At 36.0% G+C, this 24287-nt stretch overlaps 5 protein-coding genes across 5 annotated transcripts; 4 read left to right on the forward strand and 1 right to left on the reverse strand.

The window, feature by feature from the left end:
• The first annotated feature begins 2193 nt into the window (after positions 1-2193).
• Positions 2194-4238, forward strand: LOC108205271 (extensin-1). The gene is made up of 2 exons (XM_017375161.2): positions 2194-2507; positions 2677-4238. The coding sequence occupies exons 1-2, from the start codon at positions 2342-2344 to the stop codon at positions 3933-3935; spliced, it is 1425 nt and encodes a 474-aa protein (XP_017230650.1). The 5' UTR covers positions 2194-2341; the 3' UTR covers positions 3936-4238.
• Positions 4239-5189: 951 nt separating this feature from the next.
• Positions 5190-6852, forward strand: LOC108193295 (vegetative cell wall protein gp1). Its single transcript, XM_017359899.2, has 2 exons — positions 5190-5483; positions 5589-6852. Exons 1-2 carry the CDS (start codon positions 5306-5308, stop codon positions 6503-6505), a joined length of 1095 nt encoding a protein of 364 aa, XP_017215388.1. The 5' UTR covers positions 5190-5305; the 3' UTR covers positions 6506-6852.
• Positions 6853-10620: 3768 nt separating this feature from the next.
• On the reverse strand, positions 10621-12909 carry LOC108223447 (histone-lysine N-methyltransferase, H3 lysine-9 specific SUVH5). The gene has a single exon (XM_017397722.1). It carries the CDS (start codon positions 12907-12909, stop codon positions 10621-10623), a length of 2289 nt encoding a protein of 762 aa, XP_017253211.1.
• A 5325-nt stretch (positions 12910-18234) lies between these two features.
• Positions 18235-20214, forward strand: LOC108211817 (vegetative cell wall protein gp1). Its single transcript, XM_017383515.2, has 2 exons — positions 18235-18593; positions 18680-20214. The coding sequence occupies exons 1-2, from the start codon at positions 18434-18436 to the stop codon at positions 19726-19728; spliced, it is 1209 nt and encodes a 402-aa protein (XP_017239004.1). The 5' UTR covers positions 18235-18433; the 3' UTR covers positions 19729-20214.
• Positions 20215-22480: 2266 nt separating this feature from the next.
• On the forward strand, positions 22481-24252 carry LOC108196632 (uncharacterized). Its single transcript, XM_017364011.2, has 3 exons — positions 22481-22701; positions 22927-23377; positions 23618-24252. Exons 1-3 carry the CDS (start codon positions 22551-22553, stop codon positions 23967-23969), a joined length of 954 nt encoding a protein of 317 aa, XP_017219500.1. The 5' UTR covers positions 22481-22550; the 3' UTR covers positions 23970-24252.
• Positions 24253-24287: the final 35 nt, after the last annotated feature.

Raw genomic sequence — 24287 nt, forward strand, 5'->3', positions numbered from 1 at the left:
GGAGAAGTTGAGAGAGTTTCAAGAGTAGAGGATTAAAAGGAGGTTAATAATGCGGTACTTTCCGAAGAACAAGTCGAAGATTATGAAATTGTATTAAAAGGATTTTTCACAAGATAGGTGTGATGAAACGTATAACTTTTTGTTTGATTTATTGTGGAGTAACATTCGGAAAATGATATATCCAGAACAACTTTTTAATTTTCAGAGCAATTTGTAGGAATTTATATTGAAAGTGTATGATTTGTGCAGATAAAGGGGGATTGAGCATTAAATTTGCTCTGGAACTTAACAAGTTGCTCTGGAAATAACATTTTTCATAATATTCTCATTAGTAATAGTCAAGGGAATGGCCCCCTGACCTCTGATATCCATATAAAAGACACGACGAGCATAAATACCCTCTTTTAAATTCTATTCTGACAGACTGAATATCCTTTATAAGGAATCGTAGGAAGATGCGACAATTTTTTCGAGGGAATCCCCAACGGTACAAATCTTCTCATTTTCCAAGTCAATCTGATCCACTCATTCGTAGAGGTATTTACTCCATCGCATGACAAGAAAAGATGATATAATTTAAAGAATTATAATTGCTAGAAATAAACACATGACCGTCTCAAAAAAATACACAGCTTAGTAAAACAGGATTGGTGGAGACGAAATCTGTTCACCAATATGAAAGCAAAAACAAGATGTTGAGAATAGAGTAATGTTATTTGGCTGTAGGGGGAGGGCTAGCTAGTAATGAACGATAGTGGTAGTAGTATTAAACAGCCTCACCAATCCGTTCACCAAAAAAAGTTGCTTCATAATAGCATTGACAAAATCACAAATCTACCTATTAATTAAAGATCCCACCGTAAGTAATCGCAATCAGACATATATCATGGGGTTGGAGATCCATTGTCCACATATCTTGCCATGAAATTATACTCGTAGAAATCATTCACATGCTATTCAATGCCATCATGCTGTCACTCACTTTGAAAAATATGTCCATTGCCCAAATTATCTTTGCAAGGTTACTGCAAAAGAACAAACAAAACCCAACTAATACCCACTCATTCATATCCTCATAATGCTTTCCAGGGATAATAATAATCAATTCTTTTCTATAAATTTAAGTACTGGGTAAATTCTGCAAGTCTTTACAGCTTAGATTCACCCAGGTAGCCCTCCCACAATCTTGTGAGTTTGTTTTTTGAGCGGAAGCCTCGTTTGAGATATTTTTTTCAGTTGAAATTCTTTTTTGATAAAAGTTATCCTAAATCATAAGTTACTAATAAATCAATTTTTTTTTGTCGTTTCAGTTTTAATAACACATAGTCAAAATTATCTAAACAGTCCCAACTTATAATTTAAATCATAAAGTTACAATTTAAACTCAACCAAACACCCTCTTAATAGTCATGCAGACTCATCAGGTCGCAGCAAAAATCAGGCTTTCATAACCGTGTTTCCACCTAATTAAACAATATCAATCAGCAAAACCCTGAGACAAAGATGTTTAACTATAAGCTCTACTTAGTCAACCTTGTCTCTGTGAAAGAGAGATTTCTGAATCAGACCTCTTGACAGATGTTCTGATAATCTCTAGCATAATGATCATCCGTACATAGAATCAGTTGCAAAAAACACTGTCAATAATATACTCTGTTGCAAAACACACTGTCAATAATATACTCTGTTGCAAAACACACTGTCAATAATATACTCTGTTGCAAAATTTCCAAGTGATCTAATGCATCAGGGTTCTAAGTGCCTGATAAGTTGACAAGCACCTGATTTCTTTTAGTTTTTTGGATATTGCTTTACATTTTTACAGACTCAAAATTATCTCCTTCTCCTCAAATCCTAACTGCGATGGAGATGTGCCGACTAGGATTAGTCTGGTTTACGTATTTAAAGACTTACTTCCAACCTTTACCACTCGGAACAGAAAGGTTCAATCAGGCAGCTAAGAACCACACACGGTGACCACACATAGTTTAGCCCTTTTCGCAATGTGGTTAACGTATTTAATGAGAGGTGGTAAGTAGGTTTACAACCATAGAGTCACATGAATACAGAGTGTGCACTGTATACAGTTGAGGTCATTAAGGTATTGATAATGGCCGGTTTCATTGAGTGATTTGCTGGCAAAATCTACAAGAGTAAATCTAGCACCATGGGCCCCTGGCCTTAGGCGGGCTTGACAATTTTGTGTCGGTTCTAAATTCAAGCCAGCCAGCTTCATCAGTATATATAGCAATGCTCCTTGTTAGTCCAATACATAGTAGTCACTTATAGAAGCTCATAGCTTCAGATCAAGCCTGCACATTTCTTTCAGGAGTGATTCCCAATGCGGATTCTTTCTGTTTCCCGGGGTCTGCCAACTGCTTTGTTGGTTACGTTGTTGGTGTCCGTGAGCTTCTGCTATGCGGATGACAAAACAGTTGAGGTTGTCGGGCTAGGAGAATGTGCAGACTGTAAAGAAAGCAACATTCAGACTAGCCAAGCCTTTTCTGGTATAGACATATAACTTCTTTCCTCTATTATGTTGTTTGAGTACATTATATTTTTCATTGTCAAGTTAATATGCACCAAAATGGTTCTTGTGGCTTTACATATCGACGAATTTTATAGTTTGACAAAGAATATTGATGACTAATATACTGACTAAATTTTTGCATGCAGGGCTTCAAGTGACAGTCGATTGTAAAACGAGTGAGGGACATCTCCAAAGAAGAGGCGTTGGAGAGCTGGACAAAGAAGGAAAATTTAAGGTTAATCTTCCAAAAGAGATGTTGGAAGATGGAAAACTGAAGGAGGAATGCTATGCACAACTTCACAGTGCATCGTTTGCTCCTTGTCCTGCTCACGGTGGCATTGAATCAATGAAGATTATCTTCGAGTCCAAAACAGAAGAAAAACACACCTTTAGCACTAATGGAAAACTAAAATTCTCAGCACAAGTGTGCACCTCAGCTTTCTTGTGGTCACACCCATGGAAGAAGTACCTTCCACCATTGACTCCTCATCCTTGGAAGAAGTACCTTCCACCATTGACTCCTCACCCGTGGAAGAAGTACTTTCCACACCCCTGGAAGAAGTCACCAGTTTATATGCCTCCAGTGTATTCATCCCCACCAACTCCAGTTTATACCAAGCCACCAACCCCGGTTTATACCAAGCCACCAACGCCAGTTTATACTAAGCCCCCAACGCCAGTCTATACTAAGCCACCAACGCCAGTTTATACTAAGCCCCCAACACCGGTCTATTCTAAGCCACCAACGCCAGTTTATACTCATCCACCTACGCCAGTTTATACTAAGCCACCAACGCCAGTTTATACACCAAAACCAGTTTACAAGCATCCACCAAAGCCAGTATACTCACATCCCCCGACTCCAGTCTATACACATCCACCAAAGCCCGTTTATACTCATCCCCCAACTCCAGTTTATACACATCCACCAAAGCCGGTTTACACTCATCCCCCAACTCCAGTTTATACACATCCACCAAAGCCAGTTTATAGTCACCCCCCAACTCCAGTATACACACATCCACCCAAGCCGGTTTATACTCATCCCCCAACTCCCAAATACTCCAAGCCACCAACGCCAGTTTATACCAAGCCACCAACGCCAGTTTATACACATCCACCTACGCCAGTATATACTAAGCCACCAACGCCAGTTTATACACATCCTCCAACGCCAGTTTATACACATCCTCCAACTCCGGTTTATTCACATCCGCCTATCTATAAGAAGCCTTGCCCGCCCATTGTTCCTCTGCCTAAGCTTCCTCCAAAATATTTCCACCACCCAAAAGTACCCAAGATTCCTAAAAAATTCTTCCCCCACCCAAAAGTACCCAAGATTCCTAAAAAATTCTACCCCCACCCTAAATTGACCTTCCCACCGCTACCACCTTACCACCCTTGAGGCCTCCATGATATTTCTGTTTTTATTTGAAGTTCACATAAACTGTTGTTTTCTTTTATTGAAAGATTTCGGGTAATATCCCTTGTTCCAGCAATAATAAATACCTTTCTGGATATAGAGATATAGTTGAAGATTGCAGATTAGTGCCGAGTGATTGTGGTACTACCTGATAAAAGAACGTTAATATCAGTCATGTATTTACATTACACGTTGAATGTTTATTTCAAGATTGTATTTGTAAGCTTTTGCTTCTATTTGTAAAGTTGAAATACAATGCATTTGTCCTGGTTATAATTTTATTAATTAATGCATTCATTTGTTCTTATTTCTTTAATACCAATGCAGTCTGTTATAAGCACCTGAGATTAATAAAAAATGGAAGAACAGTTAAAGGCCAATCTGGTAAACGATAAGTCTCATTCGCTACAATGTATATTCCAATTAGCGTTATAGGAAGAATTCTTAGAACGATGATGATGGTTAATACCTAGGTGGTTATCTAGCAAAATCACAGAACTTAGCTCGTGAAGTTAAAAATGCCCCAGTGCCTGGTGGTTAGACGTACTGAAGGTGATTCCAACTCGGAAATAATAAACGTCTGCAACTAAATTCTGCATAAATAGAAAGAAGTATATAAATACGGGGTAACAAATCAACAACTAGTTCTGCAGTTAATCAAAAGATAAAAATTAGTGCATCTGTAATTGTATGAAACAGAGTAGCAATAAAATTGATTAACAGTGTTCCAGTAACATCACAGTATTAGTATAAATTTCTTGTTGTATTTCCAAGTGTACGCTCTTTTACCAGAACTGCTATGTTTTATGTAGGATTGTCAAAGAATTCTGCCGTTCCAATCAGCAGACAATGCGTTGTACTGCAAATGATTTTCTGCAGTCCGCAGAGCATAAAGTACAAAGAGCATAAACATGAGAATTGTGTATGACACAGTTGTGAAGTTTAATGCTTACTCCTATGTAATTGTATTCCGCTTGACAATAGAAAAGGTAGGTTGATAGATCTTGAATGAGGCCATGCATGAAGCAATTTTACCTACTATAGTGTGCATATTATAACATTCATCTCCTCTGCTGGAAAGCCTCATTAAAATTTGAGTACACCTATCAGCTAAAACGGTGGTCATTATTATGACAATATTACTTTTTGCTATACTGTCAGAAGTGACCACTTAAGCATTCATGGAATCCTTATCTCACTGTCCCAGCATCTGTGAAAAACTTGTCATATGCCTATAAATTTACGCTACCACTCATTTCATACTTGCATCACATAGGAACTTGCTTCGAAGTATAAGAAAATGTGCCTCAAGGATCTCAAGTCTTAGGTAGCCCTTCATTGTTTTCTAAAGTATGACGGTCACAATGCAGGGTCTGCAGCTTCACAGAACTAAAACTATCTTTTTCTGGCTATCATTGTTGTTTACAGCAATTTGCTGTCGCAACATAGATGAAAAGCTTGAGGTAGTAGGATTCATAGAACATTCGGATTTCACAGGAAGTAATATCAAAGTTAACCAGACCTTTTCAGGTATATACTTCTGAGTCCGATGCAAGTTCTGGTTTTTATTGGTGAAATAATACATTTAACTTATATACTCCTAGCTAATAGTAATTCTGTGCTTGCATCATGCAGGATTATATGTTACAATTGTTGGCAGGTCTGCAGATGGAAAGCTTAAAACAATGGGATCTAGTAAACTCAATGAAGAAGAAAAATTTAAAATATTTCTTCCCCAGGAGACTGTCAAAGATGGAGTGATCAGAAAAGACTGCTATGCGAAAGTCCACGGTGCTTCAGATTCATCGTGCCCTTTAGCCAACAGCGAAGAGACCTCAGTCATTATATTCCAATACAAGAGTCAAAAGAAAAATACTATAAGCCACTCCGCAAAGCTTAACTTGTCTCCAATTACTTGCACTTCTAAGTCCTTCTGGCCATTCCAAAGACCTAAATGGTTACCTATTCTACCGCCACGTTTTAAACATCAAACTCCACAAGCACCAATCTTAACACCAGAAACTCAACTGGCACCCTCTTTTTCACCTTCCGATCAGCCAGTTTCATCACTTTCTCCACCATTATCACAGCCAGATGATGTACCACCAGCAGTTAGTCCTGCATCTGACAACCCTCTACCCAATACTCCAGTTCCAGTATACAAGCACTCATCGCCAAGTCCATCACCTATATATCTCCCACATAAACATTACCCACCAGCATCCAGTGCTCCTTCGATTCTAAAACCAAAACAGCCATCTAAAGACCTTTCTCCAGCTCCTGCACCAAGTTCTGACACTGAAGCATCCCCACTACCAGATGGACCATTGCCATCAAGCCCATCACCAACTGGAAATGCAGGCCTCTCTCCAGCTCCAATTCCAAGTTTTCACAATCTAGCATCCCCACCACCCAATGAAGCATTACCATCAGGTCTATCACCACCCCCTTCGGCTAACAATAATCCACGTCCACCCCATGCTCCAAGGTTTAGAATACCACAACCTCCACCAATTCCAACAATCACCAGGCCATCTCCCCCTGATTCATAAAACTTCAGATTATATTTGGAACAGCCTCTTTCTTCCACCTGACGAATTATTGGAAATAATGAATCTTCCTGTAGTAGATTTTCTATAACCAAAAAAATCGTGAACTTGTGCTACATTGTGGTGTGACATGCATTGAACTATTTTTTTCAGAAATAAACACATGTGACTATTCATCTGCTATGTACTTGATATCTTTGTTGTTTCAGTGAGGCCAACATCATCAAGCAACACATATAGTGTGATAGTGTAACTAGATGGTGATAGATGTGATTTCAATTATTGTCTTTAATTATTTTCAAAATGTCACAATTATTATGAATATAATAATCACATGAAATTTCATCGTACTCATCCGCAAACATCCTAATCACAATTACCACTCTAATCCACTTCATTAATTCATCACTCTCGCCCACATTCTCATTACCATCCTCAGGTGTTAAAAAGATGCTTTAGCTTGGTCATAGCTTAACATCACTCCAAAACTTATTTTTGGGAATACTGGAGTAGGAGGTAATTAAACTCGAAAGCACTCTTAGCCTGAGTTCTAACTTCCAATACTATATATTTAACAAAGATATTTCACTCTTACGCTGGTGAATTTTGAAATATATATAACCTAGATTATTGTTAACTTTATCAACAAAATCAGACATGAATAATTCTTATAATTCTTGGTTTTTACTAGATATAATCTCCCTTGCCTTGTGCAAGGCGCGCAGAACTCACACCCATGATGGAACTCTATGCGAAGAAGTAAACAAGATACTCGTTACATACATCCTTCATAGTTGCAAATCTTCAAAATAACGATCAACGGAAGTTAATAAAAGAATACCTCTTTCCATTACAGTTTTGGAGATTAATTGCTATTACTTCCTTTATTTCAAGACTGAAAAGCATGAACACATATCTGGTGCAATATCTAACATCTTAAAACATTGGAAATGGCAGGTTCATACCATGAATGAGCAAATATGAAGCAATATTGTCACCTACTAGAGTGTGCATGTTAACTATTACGACAATCTTCTTTGCAAGGACAAGACTCGTAAATTTCACATTTCAATCTATCAGCCAAAGCGGTGCTCATTATTGGAACATTATTGTTTAATTGCAGCGATTTGCTGTCGCAACAAGGACGAGAAGCTTGAGGTAGTTGGATTCAGAAAAGATTCAGATTTTGTAGAAAGTAGGATTTAACATTTAACATTTCAGTTCAATAGTATACTTTATGCACCATTTGCCATTTTCATCACCGAAACATTTTCCACTTAAACATTACGGGCCAACAGTATTTAATTCTCTTTCAATCCCAAAATCAAAGCAGGCACCATTACTAGAACATAAAGACTTTTCACCAGCTTTAAGCTTTAACACAGATATGATTGCCCCCAAGCTCAGTACCTAATGGCAATGAAGACTTTTTATAAGGTCCAGCTCCAGGTTTCGACACTCAAATCATCACTAAATAAGACATATAGCCATTCGGCCTATCACCCAATGTCAACAAAGGCTTTCCTCCAGCTCCTAGTTTCGACACTCCAGCATCAGCACCTAGATAATGGCTAATGGCTAATGGCAATGAAGACGGTTCTTTCTCCGACTCTCCCAGTCGTGGACAAACCAGCAATATTCCCACTACAAGGCGAGCCATTGCCGTTAGGCACATCAAATAATGTCAATATAGACATGTCAGAAGTAAAATCCTACATATTGATGGTTGAAGAGTGAGGTGCTGAATAATTTACTGTACAGCATAGATTGTGGATGATATATAGATTGTTGGAAACTTAACGGGCTTAGAGCATCTCCAATGTCGTTGGCTAAATTGGATCAGTAAGATATCATGTAAAATTTGCTGAACCCGTAAGACATTGACTATATTGGTTGGCTATAATTTAAAAATAGTATTTTATTAATATTTAGATTTTTATAAATAGAATAAATTAGTTTAATATGATAATAAATAATTTGTAGTAATCAGCGGGAAGAAGGAAAATAAACTGTGGGAGATGACGTGGAATTCATTACAGATCTGTAGTGGTTCGACAAATATAGTCATCCATTGGGGGATGACAATAATTATAGACAAGGGTTTGGTACGGTTGGAGTGCTGTTTTTTTTTGGGTATTGGCTATAATTTTTAATTTGGGTAAGCCAACTTAACCGACGCTCTTGGGGCTATTTGACCGACGCTGAAAGTCCAGTTTGTACTACTCTTGGTCAGGCTATCACTAGTACAAAATGAACTTTCAGCGTCGCACTTTCAACGTCGATTTTTCATTGAACGTGGCTTATAATACTTAATAGCGTCGGGTTTACCTTTAACAACATATTTTTTAATAACTAAGCGTCGGCATTTTATATAATCGATGCAAATGGTCAGACCAATAGCGTCGGTTTCTAGAACCGATGCAAATGGTCAGACCAATAGTGTTGGCATTTTTCAGAACGGACGCAATGGGTAAGATCAATAGCCGACATTTTTCAGAACCGACGCAATTGGTTAGAACAATAGTGTCGGCATTTGTAAGAACTGACGCAATTGGTAGAATAATAGCGTCGGCATTATCGACTATGGACACTAATAGTCAAGAGCATCGCCAACTTAACCGACGCTGTAGGCCTATACCTATAGCGTCTCCTACATTTGCTACGCCACTTAACCGACGCTCTTGGGGCTATTTGACCGACGCTGAAAGTCCAATTTGTACTACTCTTGGCCAGGCTATCACTAGTACAAAATGAACTTTCAGCGTCGATTTTTCATAGAACGTATACTTAATAGCATCAGGTTTACCTTTAACACTATATTTTTTAATAACTAAGCGTTGGCATTTTATATAACCGACGCAAATGGTCAGACCAATAACGTCAGTATTTTCTAGAACCATGCAAATGGTCAGACCAATAGTGTCAGCATTTTCCAGAACCGACGCAATGGATAAGAACAATAACGTCGGCATTTTTCAGAACCGACGCAATTGGTTAGAACAATAATGTCGGCATTTGTAAGAACTGACGCAATTGGTAGAATAATATTGGCGGCATTATCGACTATCGACACTAATAGTCAACCAAGAGCGTCGCCAGCTTAACCGACGTTGTAGGCCTATACCTATAGTGTCTCCTACATTTGCTACACCACTTAACCGACGCTCTTGGGGTTATTTGACCGACGTTGAAAATTCAGTTTGTACTAGTGTACAGAGGAGATTTTCTAACCATAATCAAACACTTTAAAGTTTGTGGATGAATTGCCATGATCAAAGAACATGAGGTTGGAGGTCTTTTTTTGTCATGAAGAAGGTAATTCTATTAATAGAAAGAATTAAAGATACAATGTTCGGAAAAAACAGAGTTTCCATCGTTCAAACAAGTATATCATCTAATCAAGAGTAAGTAAGTACTCCCGGCAATTTAGACAATATCTTCAATGTCTGAAAAGATAATCCAGCTGAAAAGGCCTCTTTAAAACCCCACAAAAGTAAAATTCCAGGAAAAAAACTCAAGTTGAAAAAAAGTGCATTCAAAAAAGAAATACATCGGTTCCAATAGGCTAAAGAGATGAAACTATTATCTTCTAACAATTATATGAAGTCCCTTTCATCAAAATTGTAGTTAAATTGTCTTGTACATCGAAGTACATGAGCCTTTCAGAAATCTCTTTCAAACATCCTGAAAATGAAAATAAGATCAGACAGAAATAAAAAAACATGAGTCAATATATAAAATTGATACGTATTATATAAAATAAGAAAAATAAGGAAAACTAGCGTTGGAATCTAATTATTATTATAATATCGATGAACATATATTTTGGTCTATATTATAAAAATAATAATAAATATTTAATATCTAACATTACATCACCAAAAACAAATTCTTAACTCATAGATATTTAGTGGTATGATAAATTAATGATAAATATTTAACATCTAACACTAATTTGCTAGAAATCATATTATTTATATTTCATTAAGAGGTCAACCTGTATACTCTTACACATCCTCCACAATTTTGAAGCTTATGCACATATAAAAAAAATAAAAAATAGTGAAGGAAGGACTTACATAGATGTGGACACCGAGTTTTATTTTGAAAATGTTGCATCAATACATCCTCCCTTCGCACTCCGCCGTCCCACAATAACATTTCTTCTCCTTGATATTTCCATTCGAGTCACGAACTTGACCAATTTTGTAATTATAGTCATAAGTTAACTCTTGTAAAGGACGTATGTTTTGCGTAGCGAATAACATCACATGAGGCATCATCTTGTCATTGTGATCATAAAGAACATCTTGAGCATACAAGTTTGGTGAGCAACTATGATTCACAAATCTTCCAATGTTCCCGATTTTCGCAGCATCTACTGCAAAGCCATCTTCCTCTCCTATATCAAACAAATACTCATCCGAATCGATTCTTTCCTCGGCTTCTTTATCGGTTAGCAACTCACCAATGTACTCGCATATGAAACTTCCGGATGAAATATAATTTCTTGACCGAACACCCCATCCCTTTGATTTCGTCTTAAAGATCTCTAACTGGAATTTTATACCATGTTGGCTTACTCTGTTCTTGCAAGACGGGGGACATTTGCACGAAGGACCACACTCGTGGACAATACTTGTTGGCTTCGTTTCTAGGAGAGCTCCGTTTTTGTTGAATGGTAATGTGCCTCCGTTCTTAAGGATGCACGAACATTGCAGATCATCCGAACAACCATCAATGCAGTGGCAACCACTCGTCTCCACAAGAATATCATCGAGTCGTGGATATACCATTTTGGTTGTGTAAATAAAACTTGGAGGTTTTTCATTATCTACATCATTAACAGCCCGGATGGATATCTTCTCTTTTCCCTCAGAAATATCATTCATCAATGCCAGACCATCGCGAGATTTAGATTTTACAAACCTTTGCAATGTACTTGACTTGATTTTTGGCTGACCATGCATTCTCTCCAGTTGAAACATGTACACCAATTTTCCATTTTCTGCTCTCTCTTGCCAAAACTTGCTCACAAAGTACAAACCATCATAAGTAAATGTGGTGGTTTTCCATGATCGTCGACCAAGGATAACCCTCACTGGAGTTTTTTCGTCCATGCTATTCTTTAAGGCAAGGTTACCTCGTACAAGTTCTTGGTCTTTAAAATTCTTCTCACCCTTTATTTGGTTCCCCCCTTGACCAGAATAGATCAGCACATCTGAAAATTCTTTCCCACTGGAATAACGACCAGAGGACACTATGCTCGTGGCAATCTTCTTGCCATCCTTTTCCATGTAATCTATACCGGCACTAAACTGTTTATGCAATCCAACAATAACAAGTTCAGCCCTAAAATGAAACTGGTCACCAACTTCAACGCCAGGAATAGCCCCCAAGAGTTTTTGATCCATATGAATCCACTTTTTTTGTTTCTTGAGTACCATTGCAATATTTGTATAAAGATTTGATATAGTGTTTTTGCTTTTAGGCTTTTCGCGTTGCATCTCCAGCAACCGCTCTTTGAGGATCTGTTCAAACAGATTCAGAATCTCCTGCGTGCGGCTTAACGCTTCCTGATGACTGCTGTTTGTCAAAGCATATGACTGTTTCACTAAAAGAGCACCATTTTGTTCCTGATCCGGCAATGCCTTAGTTTTTGTATCAATGCCTTCCAAAAGTAGATAGTGCTGCGATCCATTAATATTGCACTTTTGATAACCGCACTCATCAGTCGTGCCACCTGTTGCGACTATGCAATCTTCAGTAGTCTTTACTCCCAACTGATCAGTGGCAGGCACAATACTACCATCTGCATGTGCCACAGTTATAGACTCATTCATCGATGGGCACACCGTGACACCAGTAAATCCAATTTTGTTTTCCGGACTTTTGGCTACATCGTTTTTCATTTCTCCTTTCTCAGCTTGAAGCCTCCTTCGCTCCTCATCCACAGAAACATCATTGGTCAAAGCATCATGTTTAGCAGACACATCAAGGTTGGTTCTTCCACAACCTCTTGGAAAATCCCGAAAGACGGTAACTCCTTTTCGGGGTTTCAGAGACAGATTCTTTTTAGAAATTATATCAATATGCTTGGGTATAGAATCCTGGTTCCCCATTACCAACTCAATTTTCTCCGGAACTTCTTGTAATATTTCAGCATTTGGCTTGCTCGGTGTGGTTTCCGTCCTTTCATCCGAAGTCTTGACAAGAATCCTCGCCTCATTAAATGCTTCGCGAACCTTGGAAGCAGCTGGACCACAACCAGGAGGAAATTGTCGAATTGCGGAAACCCTAGGCCGCTTCAAACCACGTAGAAAACGACTGCCACCAGTGCCATTTTCAAAAGAACGTTTGCCGGGAAGCATTTTGACAGGACTTCTCTCACTTAATAAATTAGTCATCATTTTAGCCTTTTCAAAAATCAAATACCGACTCCAGTAGTCATTACTCTTTGAAGAACTAACCAAGCCTATATAATTTAACCATGTTAGCCAAAAAGTTAGAAGGTTTTACAAACTGAAAATAATTAAAAATAAAAATTAAGTTAATGCAAATATTAAAAAAGATAGAAGGTGATATTATAAGAGGTTTGGCCCCCATAATTACTGTATCTATCATTAAAGTCCTCAATATCACGGTCATAAAAATAGTGCCGAATTCCATTTATTAACACTACATCGTGTATCATTTTGGATGTTCATAAAAAACGCTACGTATATCGTCTGACATTCTGTTAGTGTTAAAAGAACAGAACACTAGTTTATGTAGCATTCTGTTAGGGTTAAAAAAATGAAACGCTACATCGTGTAGCGTTTTATTCGGGTGAAAACAATAAAACGCTACACAATCTCGTGTTTTCTTTCAAAATTAAAAACAATCTAGCGTTAATTTCCAATCTTGTTATTTTGGTCATTACTTAGATTTTGTGAGATATGTGGTCATTTTTCATGATATTTCATTGATAATGACATATCATTCAACTGATCTAGGATACTATTTACTAAATATTTGTATTTTAGTAATATATTGACTATATATTGTTGAAAATTGGATATTTTGGGTTATATTAATACTACTTACACGGTATATAATTTCAAGTTAAAATTTTAAAATAAGAATATGATAAATCCAAATAAATTATTTTAAAAATATTTTTGAATATATTTCAATAACCTAAAATTACATATGAATCTATTTTACACCCTGTAATTATTAATGATAAATATAATCAAATTATCTAAAACAAAATATTTATAAACTAAATTAATAAATTTTAATAACATAAAAATTATATAACCTAGCATATGCTGCCCTAATTTAGAGTATGTTTGTCTGGATTTAAAACCCGTATTTTAAGTCATTTTCGATTTTAAACCAATTTTTGTAATAAGTCAGAACTCGGCTTAAAATTAGAACTAAGTCAAAAACTGACTTAAGATTAGAAGTTAATTTGAAGTACTTTTACGGTGACTTAATTTTTTCAAACTTTTCTTTATATAAAAATTACCCATAAGATATAAATTACTCATAAATCATTCATAAATCATTTTTATTTTAATTATTATATTTTTAATAACTAATAAGTCATTAATAATTCAAAAATAATTCAAACAAACATTTTTAATTCACAACTTATCATATATAAATATAAGTCACGTTAAGTTAAAAATCATATTAACTCTTAAGTCATAAACTCATACTAGACCGCCGGTGGCTAAACAAACTTACAATCCGAAAACACAAGGGCCAAATAACATATACTATATATATATACCAACATATATATACCAACAAAAGAGTCTTGGTCACTCTTAACCGATATATCAATTTCTGACGGCCAGATGAATATTTCACGATAAGAAATATAACAAAAATTTAATATGTTTAGTATTTTTTAATCGTTGGATGGGATCTCGTCCAACGCCTTAAAAAGCGCTGGACGTAGGTTATAATCCTGGACTCATCCAGGACGTATGTTATATTTATTCAACAACTAGATTATAGTATGCTGGTTAAGGGTTCTCTGACACGCGTATGCCCTTGACCATGACCCGAAGCAGAAAATCCCTAGCGAAGTTCAATTAATAAACATACATAAAAAATAATTAAGTGACATAAAATAGTACCTTAAGGGCGCGCTAGAAGCTTGAAGAAAGCTCGCCAGAAAGTTGCTTGAATGCAAGTCAGAGAGTAACCGGAAGTGATTAATATGATTCACTCATACATAAAAAATAATTAAGTGACATAAAATAGTACCTTAAGGGCGCGCTAGAAGCTTGAAGAAAGCTCGCCAGAAAGTTGCTTGAATGCAAGTCAGAGAGTAACCGGAAGTGATTAATATGATTCACTAAGTAAGGTAACTGCAAATAAATATCATCCTGGACTTGTAGTAAGAACAGCACAGATAAAATCTCATGAAAGCCTTACCGGCCAGTTACCTCTAAGAAAAAAAACAAGTCTTACCGATTAAAAACAGTCGTCCCATAAAGACTATTTATCTTTGATTGATACGATAATTTCGGATGCAAACAGAATCCTAATATTATTTGATTACAGATCGCTTCCGGATAATTTGCACCTTCTTAAATTTGAAATAAAATTGATGGACCTTGGACCGCAAGTTTAGGAGCGGCAACTTATGGTAATTACCTATTTGGATACCTAAACGCTAACTACTCGATTTAAATACCTATTTTAGATAAATTTATTAAATTTCAGCTATTCAATTAATTATTATTATTTAGTCTAATATAAATATAATTGTATAAAAATATAATAATTTTGTTTTAAATTATACATATATGAAATAATTTATTATGTATATATGAAGATAATTAATACATGATTTCGGTGTATAAATCATATTATGTAAAAATTTAACCTTAAATAAAATATTAAAATTTTTATAAAAACATGACTATTTACTTGAAAATATGATGGGTGAAGAATATAATCTTCAGGTGTTCGAATTGAATATAAACCATAGATCATATTCAAATATTTAGGTAAGATCTTTTCATAAAAAATAATATAATATCTAATCTGAACGAGTATCTGAGTAATCATATATATACAAGATCATATTTTATTTGATCTTAATATTCTCGCCAGATTTGATATATCACATATGACATGAATATCATATTTTTGGGTCGAAATAAGTTGAAATATTAAATAAACTGAATCAATTATAGACTTATAGTCCTAAATAACTACTAATTTAAACTCCTGCAAAGCACAAGCAGTCTTTTTCTTAATATTTATATCGTAATTATAATCAATTATATTTGATATGAAGCCTGTTGTTTTGTCGGAGATTTTGTTGGTGTTTGTGTACGGCTTAAAAACCGAGCTTCTGGGTTTACAAATTAGAAGCACTTATTCGTATCGTTTGTATAAAAAGTTGAAAAGCATTTATAAAAAGTTAGGAATGCTAACTTTTGTTTCAGGAATTCTACTTTTTTCCCAAACACTTTAATTACTTATAAGTCTTAATTTGCTTCTAACTTCTACTCTATTTTTTTATTTTAAGCAATAAGTATTTATTTTAATCTCATCCAAACGGCCCCTTTGTTAGGCGGTGTCACACGTGATATCGATAATGTTTGTTTCGAGTCGAGTCCGACCAAGGCTGCACGAATTTGGTTTTGTCCTTCCGTCAAAAGGTCTCATGCTTTTGATACTTTGATACTTATGATGTTTCAGTGAAACGTGGTTTCGCTTATTAATAAATAAGTTTTGATTAGAGCATATACAACAGATAGCTATAATGATTAGTTAAAATAATATAAAATAATTATTATGTAAAATTTGCTGAGCGTATTGTACTTTAATGATATTAGCTATAATGATTAAATATACTGTATATTATTATTATTTTTAGTACTTTAACATATTATTATATTATAGTTTTAGTACTTTAAAATTTTAATTTGACCGTAGATGATGTGGAGCTGACATGAGAATTATAGATAATGGGATGGAGATCAAAAATTTAGAAGAGCAGCTTCTGCTTCTGGCTTCTGTTTTTCTTAACCCGTTTGTGTAAAGAAGTAGAAGCACTTTTAAGAAGCTGAGAATGCTAGCTTCTCTCTCACAGCTTCTGCTTCTTTTCCAAACACTTTATTAACTTATTTACTTCTCACTTCTACTCCACTACTCTATTTTAAGCAAGAAGTCACTTCTTTTAATCTTGCCCAAACGGCCCCGATATCTGTAATTTTAGGTGATAGGAATAGTTGATTGGGGTGCTTTCTTTTTTAGATGATAGCATATTTGTCACATAGCATACAAGTGTTAGTGATTTTTTAAACTATTATTTAATTTATCAGTTTTATATATGAACAACAATATTCAATAAGTTAATTTTAAGATTTCTAAGGCCATCTAAATCTTGGTCCAAATTTAAACCGAACCATTTTTCCATTACAACAGTTTGGCTTAAATTTTGGTCCAAATTCATATATCAATATTTTATTCTTCTAACTATCTTTATATTATTATTCCAATCTTTTAACAATAATATAAGATTTCATATTAATATTGAACTCAATAAATTAATTAAATTAGAAAAACATTACATTTAAACAAAGAAAATTTAAAATTTTACTTAATTAACTAAAATAAAAATTACAAAGATTCAATACTACTCCGAATTAATATAAATACTCAATTAATGCATCTCGGAGTGTAATATGAGCTTCTTTATTTTTAATTTTTAATTTTTCGACATCGTCCAAGAAATTGCTGAAATCGAGTATTTTCATCGTCCCTGCCATCTCGAAAGTAATCTTTGTCTTATGTTTAATGTATAGTTAATTTGAATTATCTTAAGAGTGTTTGATTTTATTATATTTCATATTTAATATATATAATTATTTCAATCAAATATATCAAATACAATTTATAACTATTTAATAATTATACTAACATATAATTATTCAATTAACTAAATATAAAAAAGATTAAAAGTTAATATTATATTACTAAAAAGATTTAGGCCGGTGAACAGTGCCGGTCTAAATTTAGGCCACTATTGTTCATCGATCTAAATTTGGACCAAGATTTAAACCACTGTTAAGAAAATTTAGGGCGAAACTGACCCAAATTTGGAACTTTAAAAATTCGCCCTAGTGTTATGCTGGCCAGTGAGGTCAAAAAATCTGTCAAATCGTGGATCCGGGCCAAATTATAATGATTTCAAAAAATATAAAAAAAATTCTGGACAGATCTGATCAGCAAACACCAAGTGGCTAGTGCTGCGTTCACGGCACAGCTACTGTGAATTGTGCATTATACTGTGAAATGAATTTTCATCGGACACTTGGTGGTTGTTCGGCTTGAAATTAGTATGATAAACTTGGTCTTGTTTTTAAAAATAATTTTCCGAAAATATATAAGTAGAAAAACATTATAAACCATAAACATAAAAATATTGTCACCCAAAAAAATGTGATGATATTCATCAATTTAAGTAAGGTTCAAATGATTGAACGTCTCTGCCCTCTGGTCTAGTTAAGCACTTGACTTATATCTTACAGCTTTAACACTGGAGAAGGTAGGTTCAGTATAATGCAGTGTCACCTACTAGAGTGTGCATATTATGACATTCATCTCTTTGGTGAAAGCCTCATAAATTTTACATTTCAAATCTATCAGCCAAAGCGGTGCTCATTAATTTTCGCAACATTATTTTACAGTATACAACCAGACTGGCCCAATAGAACTCTCTTGAAAGAATTACAGAGTGTTACAACATTTTTGAAACACCTGTCAAATCAAATGCTTATACTTTATATGGACTCAGGACTCAACCATTTGCATATATGCATCATTCATCAGAACTTGCTTCTGAACTCAAGTCACTAAGTCAGTTGCCTAAGGTTCTCAGCTGCAGTTCAATTTTTTGAACGCTTAGTAGTCTCGATGCAGGTTCTTCACAGTGCGGAAACTATCTTTTTCTGCCTGACATTATTGCTTGCAGCGATTTGCTGTCACGGAAAGAATGAGATGCTTAAGGTAGTTGGATTCATGAAACATCCAGATATTGTAGAAGGGAGGATCAAAACCAGCCAGACCTTCTCAGGTATTATACATTTCAGTTTTATATACGTTTTAGTTGTTTGTTTGAAATATGGTGACACTGACAAAATTTGGGCATGCATCGTGCAGGTTTTCGTGTCACGATTGGTTGCAGGTCTAAAGATGGAACAATTGAAACAATGGGATCTAGTGAAATTACCAAAGAAGAAAAATTCAGAGTATATCTTCCCCATGAGGCTGTCAGGGATGGAAGAATCAGAAAAGAGTGTTATGCACAAGTTCACAGTGCAGCAGATACATCATGCCCTTTAAACGACAATCAAGAGCCCTTTAAGATAATCTTCCAATACAAAAGTGAAGAGAAAAATACAATTCGACACTCTGGAAAACTTACCTTTTCACCAGTAAGTTGCACTTCTAGTTACTTGTGGCCTTTCCAAAAACCAAAAGTAATAAACAATCTATTAGCACAAGAGACTCCAGTTACACCATCTTCTTCGCCTTCAGACGAACCTGTTTCAACACTTTCTCCTCCACAACCAGAAGACCTGCCTCCAGCTGTTAATCCTGCAAAAAACAATCCTCCAGCCTCATCTAAGCACAAATTGCCACTTGACACACCAGCATCTGCTCCAGCATTAATTAGTACTCCTTCAAGTCCAAAATCAAAACAGCCACCGTCAAAACATAAAGACTTCTCACCGGCTCCAGCTTTAAGCTTTGACCCGCCATCCCCGTTACCTGCTGAGTCATCACCGTTAGGCCCATCACCTGATGGCAATGTAGATTTTTCATCAGGTCCATCTTCAGGTTTCGACACTCCTGCAGCATCCCCATTGCCAGATGAACCATTGCCATTAGGCCCATCACCCGATGCCAACGAAGGCTTTTCTCCAGCTCCCAGTATTGACACTCCAGCATCCCCACTACCAGATGAGCCTTCGCCTTTAGGCCCATCAAACAATGACAATGTAGACTTGTCTCCATCTCCAAGTCCCAGTTTTGACACTCCAGCATCCCCCCTGCCCGATGAGCCGTTGAGCCCATCACCGTCTCCTTTGGCTGACAGTATACCATTTCCACCCAATGTACCAAGTTTTACACATGTACCAAGTTTTAGTATACCAAAACCTCCACCAATTCCATCAGTCAACAAGCCATCTCCACCTGCTTCATAAAACTTAAGAGTATACTAAAAGCCTATTACCTCATCACTAGTTATTATCTATACAACAAACCCAGGCTTGTGGTCAGAGGCAGCTGCAACACATGTTGGGGTCATCTAGCAAGAAATAAATAAATAAATAAATCATATAATTACATATAAATAAACAGCTGCAACACATATGTATATGACCTTACTTTCTCCTGCAGTTTTATAAGTGACTAAATCATTTATAAGAATATGTTAATGTTCTTGGTAACTACACAAAAATTTAATTTTCGTTTTCTTTCTATTAACTGCTAATTTGTTCAACATATGGAGAATTAAGAAAAAAAGGGTCTGATGCATTAAAGTTTGTGGATGAGTTGCCATGATCTAAAAGGACTATAAACATGAGGGCGGAGGTGTTATCATTCAGTTAAATATCCAAACAAAATTTCAAATTTCTGAAATTCTTAAAATAAAATCCAAAAGTAGCAATGAAACTGAAGAAACCAGGAAACTGATCTGTAACATCTGATGTATACCGAACTGGAGACGCAGCTGCACAAAAGTATAACTAGGAACTTAAACCAATCAATTTAATTACTCGTCCATCTCTTCCGATTAAGTCCAAAGCCAAACCACAATAACACGTCTTCTTCTTGACCTTTCCATTTGAATCATGAACATGATTGATTTTGAAATGATCTTTATAAGTTAACTCTTGAACATGACGTATATTTTGTGTGGCGAATAACATCACGTGAGGCATCATCTTGTCATCTTGAACATAAAGAACATTTTGAGCATATAAATTTGGTGAGCAACTATGATTAAAAAAAAATCCAATGTTACCTGATTTTTGCCGCGTATATTGCAAAGCCATCTTCATCTCCTGAATCAAACAAATACTCATCCAAACCAATATTTTCCTCGGCTTGCTTATTACTCCCAACACACCAAAGTACTCGCATATAAAACTCCTGGAGGAAATATAATTTCGTGATTGAACACCCCATCCCTTGCCTCCGTTTTAAAGATTTCTAATTGGAATTCAATCCATGTGGCTAACTCTATTTTAGCAAGACAGGGGACATTTGCACGAAGGACCACACTCATGGACAATAGCTGTTGGCTTAACTTCTAGGAGTGCACCATTTTCTTTAATTGGTACCATGCCTCCATTCTTAAAGGTACAAGAACACTTCTGTCAAAAAAAAAAAAAAAAGGTACAAGAACACTGCGGATGATCTGAGCATCCATCGATGCGATGGCAACCACTTATCTCCAGAAAGGGATTGTGCCATTGTTAGACCTGTCATCGCTCAAAACATCATCATGAGCACAAAGCATCGTCATGCTTAAAATCATTGATCAACTCAACATTCTCCAGAATTCTTATTAACATTTCAACAAACGGCTTGCTCGGCTAATTTTCAACCTCTTATTGCAAGTATTAAAAAGAGTTCCCCCTTCATTACATGTTTCACAAACCTTGAGGCAAATGCACCAGCACCTCAACCAGGAGAATATTGTCGAATTGCGGAAACCCTAGGCCGCTTAAAATCACTCAGAAAACGAGCTCCCCAACTGCCATATTCATGTGAACATTTTCTTCATAGTATTTTCGGAGGACTTCTTTCATGTAATCATATACCTAATTTGTCATCATTTTTAAATTTTTTCAAAAATCAATCACCTGAGTAGAAAGTTCCGGCACCTAACAAAACCTGTACAGTTATGTTACTTAAAAGGTCTTTCCCGTTTGTGTTTGCTAAGAGACACTAACAACAACTTCTTCTTCTTTTTTTGTGTGTCAGGACTAATAACTACTTTTTAGTTAAGGCAAAAAATTTTGATTTGACTAACAAAACCTGTACAGTTACGTTACCGAGATTTTTGTGCATGCATGAACATCATTAATTTGGATATCATTATTAATGAAATAAATCAACATAAATCTATCACCTAACTAAAAAGTCGTTGTTAGCATGACTACGGACACACGCGAAAATCTGTTATGTAATGTTCAAGCCTGTATGTGGGTAGTGGGTTCATAGATTTCAAATTTACCTTTGGAGTTTGGTAACACATGAATGCTAACAACAACGAAGTCTAACACTTACCAGTCTGCTGATATCATGTTAATTATCCTTTCATTTCAAAATATAATTAGTTGACTTTTTGTTACACATTTCAAAGACCTTAGACCAAATATACAGTGGATATCATAATTTACAAAAAGAAAGTTTTTAAATAAGTAATTCTGGCCGCATTGTCAAAACTCCTCAAATGTCAAAAAGTCAAACGACAGTTAAAATGAATAGAGCAAATATCTTTGTTGCATTAGTTGTTGATAGTAACATCCTTCATCATCACATTGCCATCTTCTGGTACTGTTGGATCTGCAAATGCATAACCATATTTAGAAATCTACAACATATCGAAACACGACGACTATGTACCCATGCCAGCACTAACTATTGTCGCCTTTTTACATGATGCAATGTCCATTTTTAGGAGTTGAAACTCGAATAATTAGTTGCATCAGGAATATTTGATGAGCAGAACAAACAAAGGGATTTTCCAGTTTGGTTTGGCTTCGAACCCTCAACAAACTTCACTAACTAAAATGATATGGGAGTTGGAAGTATTAACTACACTAGTCTTAAATGTACTAACGTCCCTTTTTTCAGTTTTAGCTTCAAATTTTTCTACCTCTCATTAATAGAGACAGTTGAGAGTTGCCTATATTCCTTTATTAACACCTAGCACCCATGATTTCTTCACATTCATACCAAACATCTTCTTTTCTGAACTTCTTTACAGTTCTTGCTTGGTTTTTTCAGTTTCATGGGTTCACCAGAGAGGCTTCTCTTTCCGGCTTTTCTTATTGTTGCTGCAGCCATTCATGGCATTCAAGGAGATGCAATGGTTAGCGGGACCGTGTTCTGTGACCGCTGCAAAGATGGCAGAGTCACATTATTTGATTATCCCCTCAATGGTATGATCTTAATTTTGTGCTCTAGACATTATGACTATTTATCGATATTAGACAATCTCAAGTTGAGCCAGAGTCGAACCCAGGACCTGGGCCAACAGAGGATAAACCCTTAACCACCAGGCTATCCAATCGTGCTCAACTGATTATATTTTTTAGTTGTTGGTGTAATTTGTGTTTCATATGAATGTGGCCAACATACTTGATGTTAATCGAATATTTTGATAGGGATGAAGGTGTCAGTGTTATGCCCGGGAGATAATGGACAAGCTATAGAATATGGAGAAACAACTACAAACTTCATGGGAAGCTATACTATGAGGTTTCAAGGAAGTCCTGACCTGGCTAATTGTGTTTCTCAAGTATCAAGCACTGGCCAAGGCTGCGGGGCAGCTTCTGGTTCTCCTCAAACTATAAGGCTTGTGTTTAGGATGTTTGATATGGCAATGTACTCAGCTTATCCATTGATTTCTCAGCCAGCTCAGCCTATGCCTTATTGCCTGGGGTCGAGTACTAATCCACCACCGGTAAATCCCCCAGCACCAAGTGTTCCTACGCCTGTAACACCTACTCCAACCATTAGACAACCGCCTGCTACAACTCCTCCAATTTCTGGGATACCCCCATTGCCTCCTATGCCACCAATGCCATTCTTCCAAGCATCAACCTGTTCGTCTCGGTAAGTTCAAAATTATTTCTCAAAACCTAAGTTATCTTACCACATAGACTGTAGTTCATGCTTGCAAAAAACTTGTTAGTTTGTCACATTATTTGTAATTTGAGCTAAAAGGTTAATTGTCAGTAAATTTTACAGAAAATCCAGCTAGTGCCAACAGAATCACATCAGTCGTTTTCCTTGTTTAAAAATTCCAGCATACAGATTCTAAATGCTTTGGACTAACAACTTATGGGATTACAGGATGTGGGCAATGCCAGAGAACAGATGTTACTGGAAAGTACTAAGACCGGATTTAAAAGTAGCTCTTGTATTCGGGCCACTAGCTGCCAGACGATATGGTACAGACATTACATTGTTGGTCAGCATGAGTGGAAGAGGGGATCCTTATAAGACTCTTCTTAGAGAAGCAACAACTGCACTTTTAAATTCCTACCATAGTCTTCAGTATCCGTATCGCCCTCTGTCTGTGATCATTCGAACAAATTATGCACTCTTGGGGTCTACTAGGAATGTCCTCAGGACTGCTCTGCGCTTCATGCAGGCTAATTCAGGCTACGGGAATGCCACCTGCAACTTCACTCCTTGCACCTGATATCAAGGTCTTATATGAGATATTTTGCCACCCAGAGTATATCATATACTTATTGTGGGTTATATTTATCATATACTTCAGTGGTTTTTCCAGTAATATACTAATATATTAAACTTGTTAGATTATTTTCAGCTTAAGCCTGGGACATGTATTCAGTTACTAAAGAGGCTTGTAGTAGTTACTGTATTATCTTATGGAAGCAATTACTGATTCTATTTATTTTCTTTCATGTAAAAGAATGCATATTATAGAAATGAGTATCATCAGCATATAAAACCATAAATTTTGGATTAAGCCATGTGCTAGAGCGGACAATGA

Source organism: Daucus carota, chromosome 1, assembly GCF_001625215.2.
Source record: "Daucus carota subsp. sativus chromosome 1, DH1 v3.0, whole genome shotgun sequence".
In the NCBI taxonomy this organism is placed as follows: Eukaryota; Viridiplantae; Streptophyta; class Magnoliopsida; order Apiales; family Apiaceae; genus Daucus; species Daucus carota.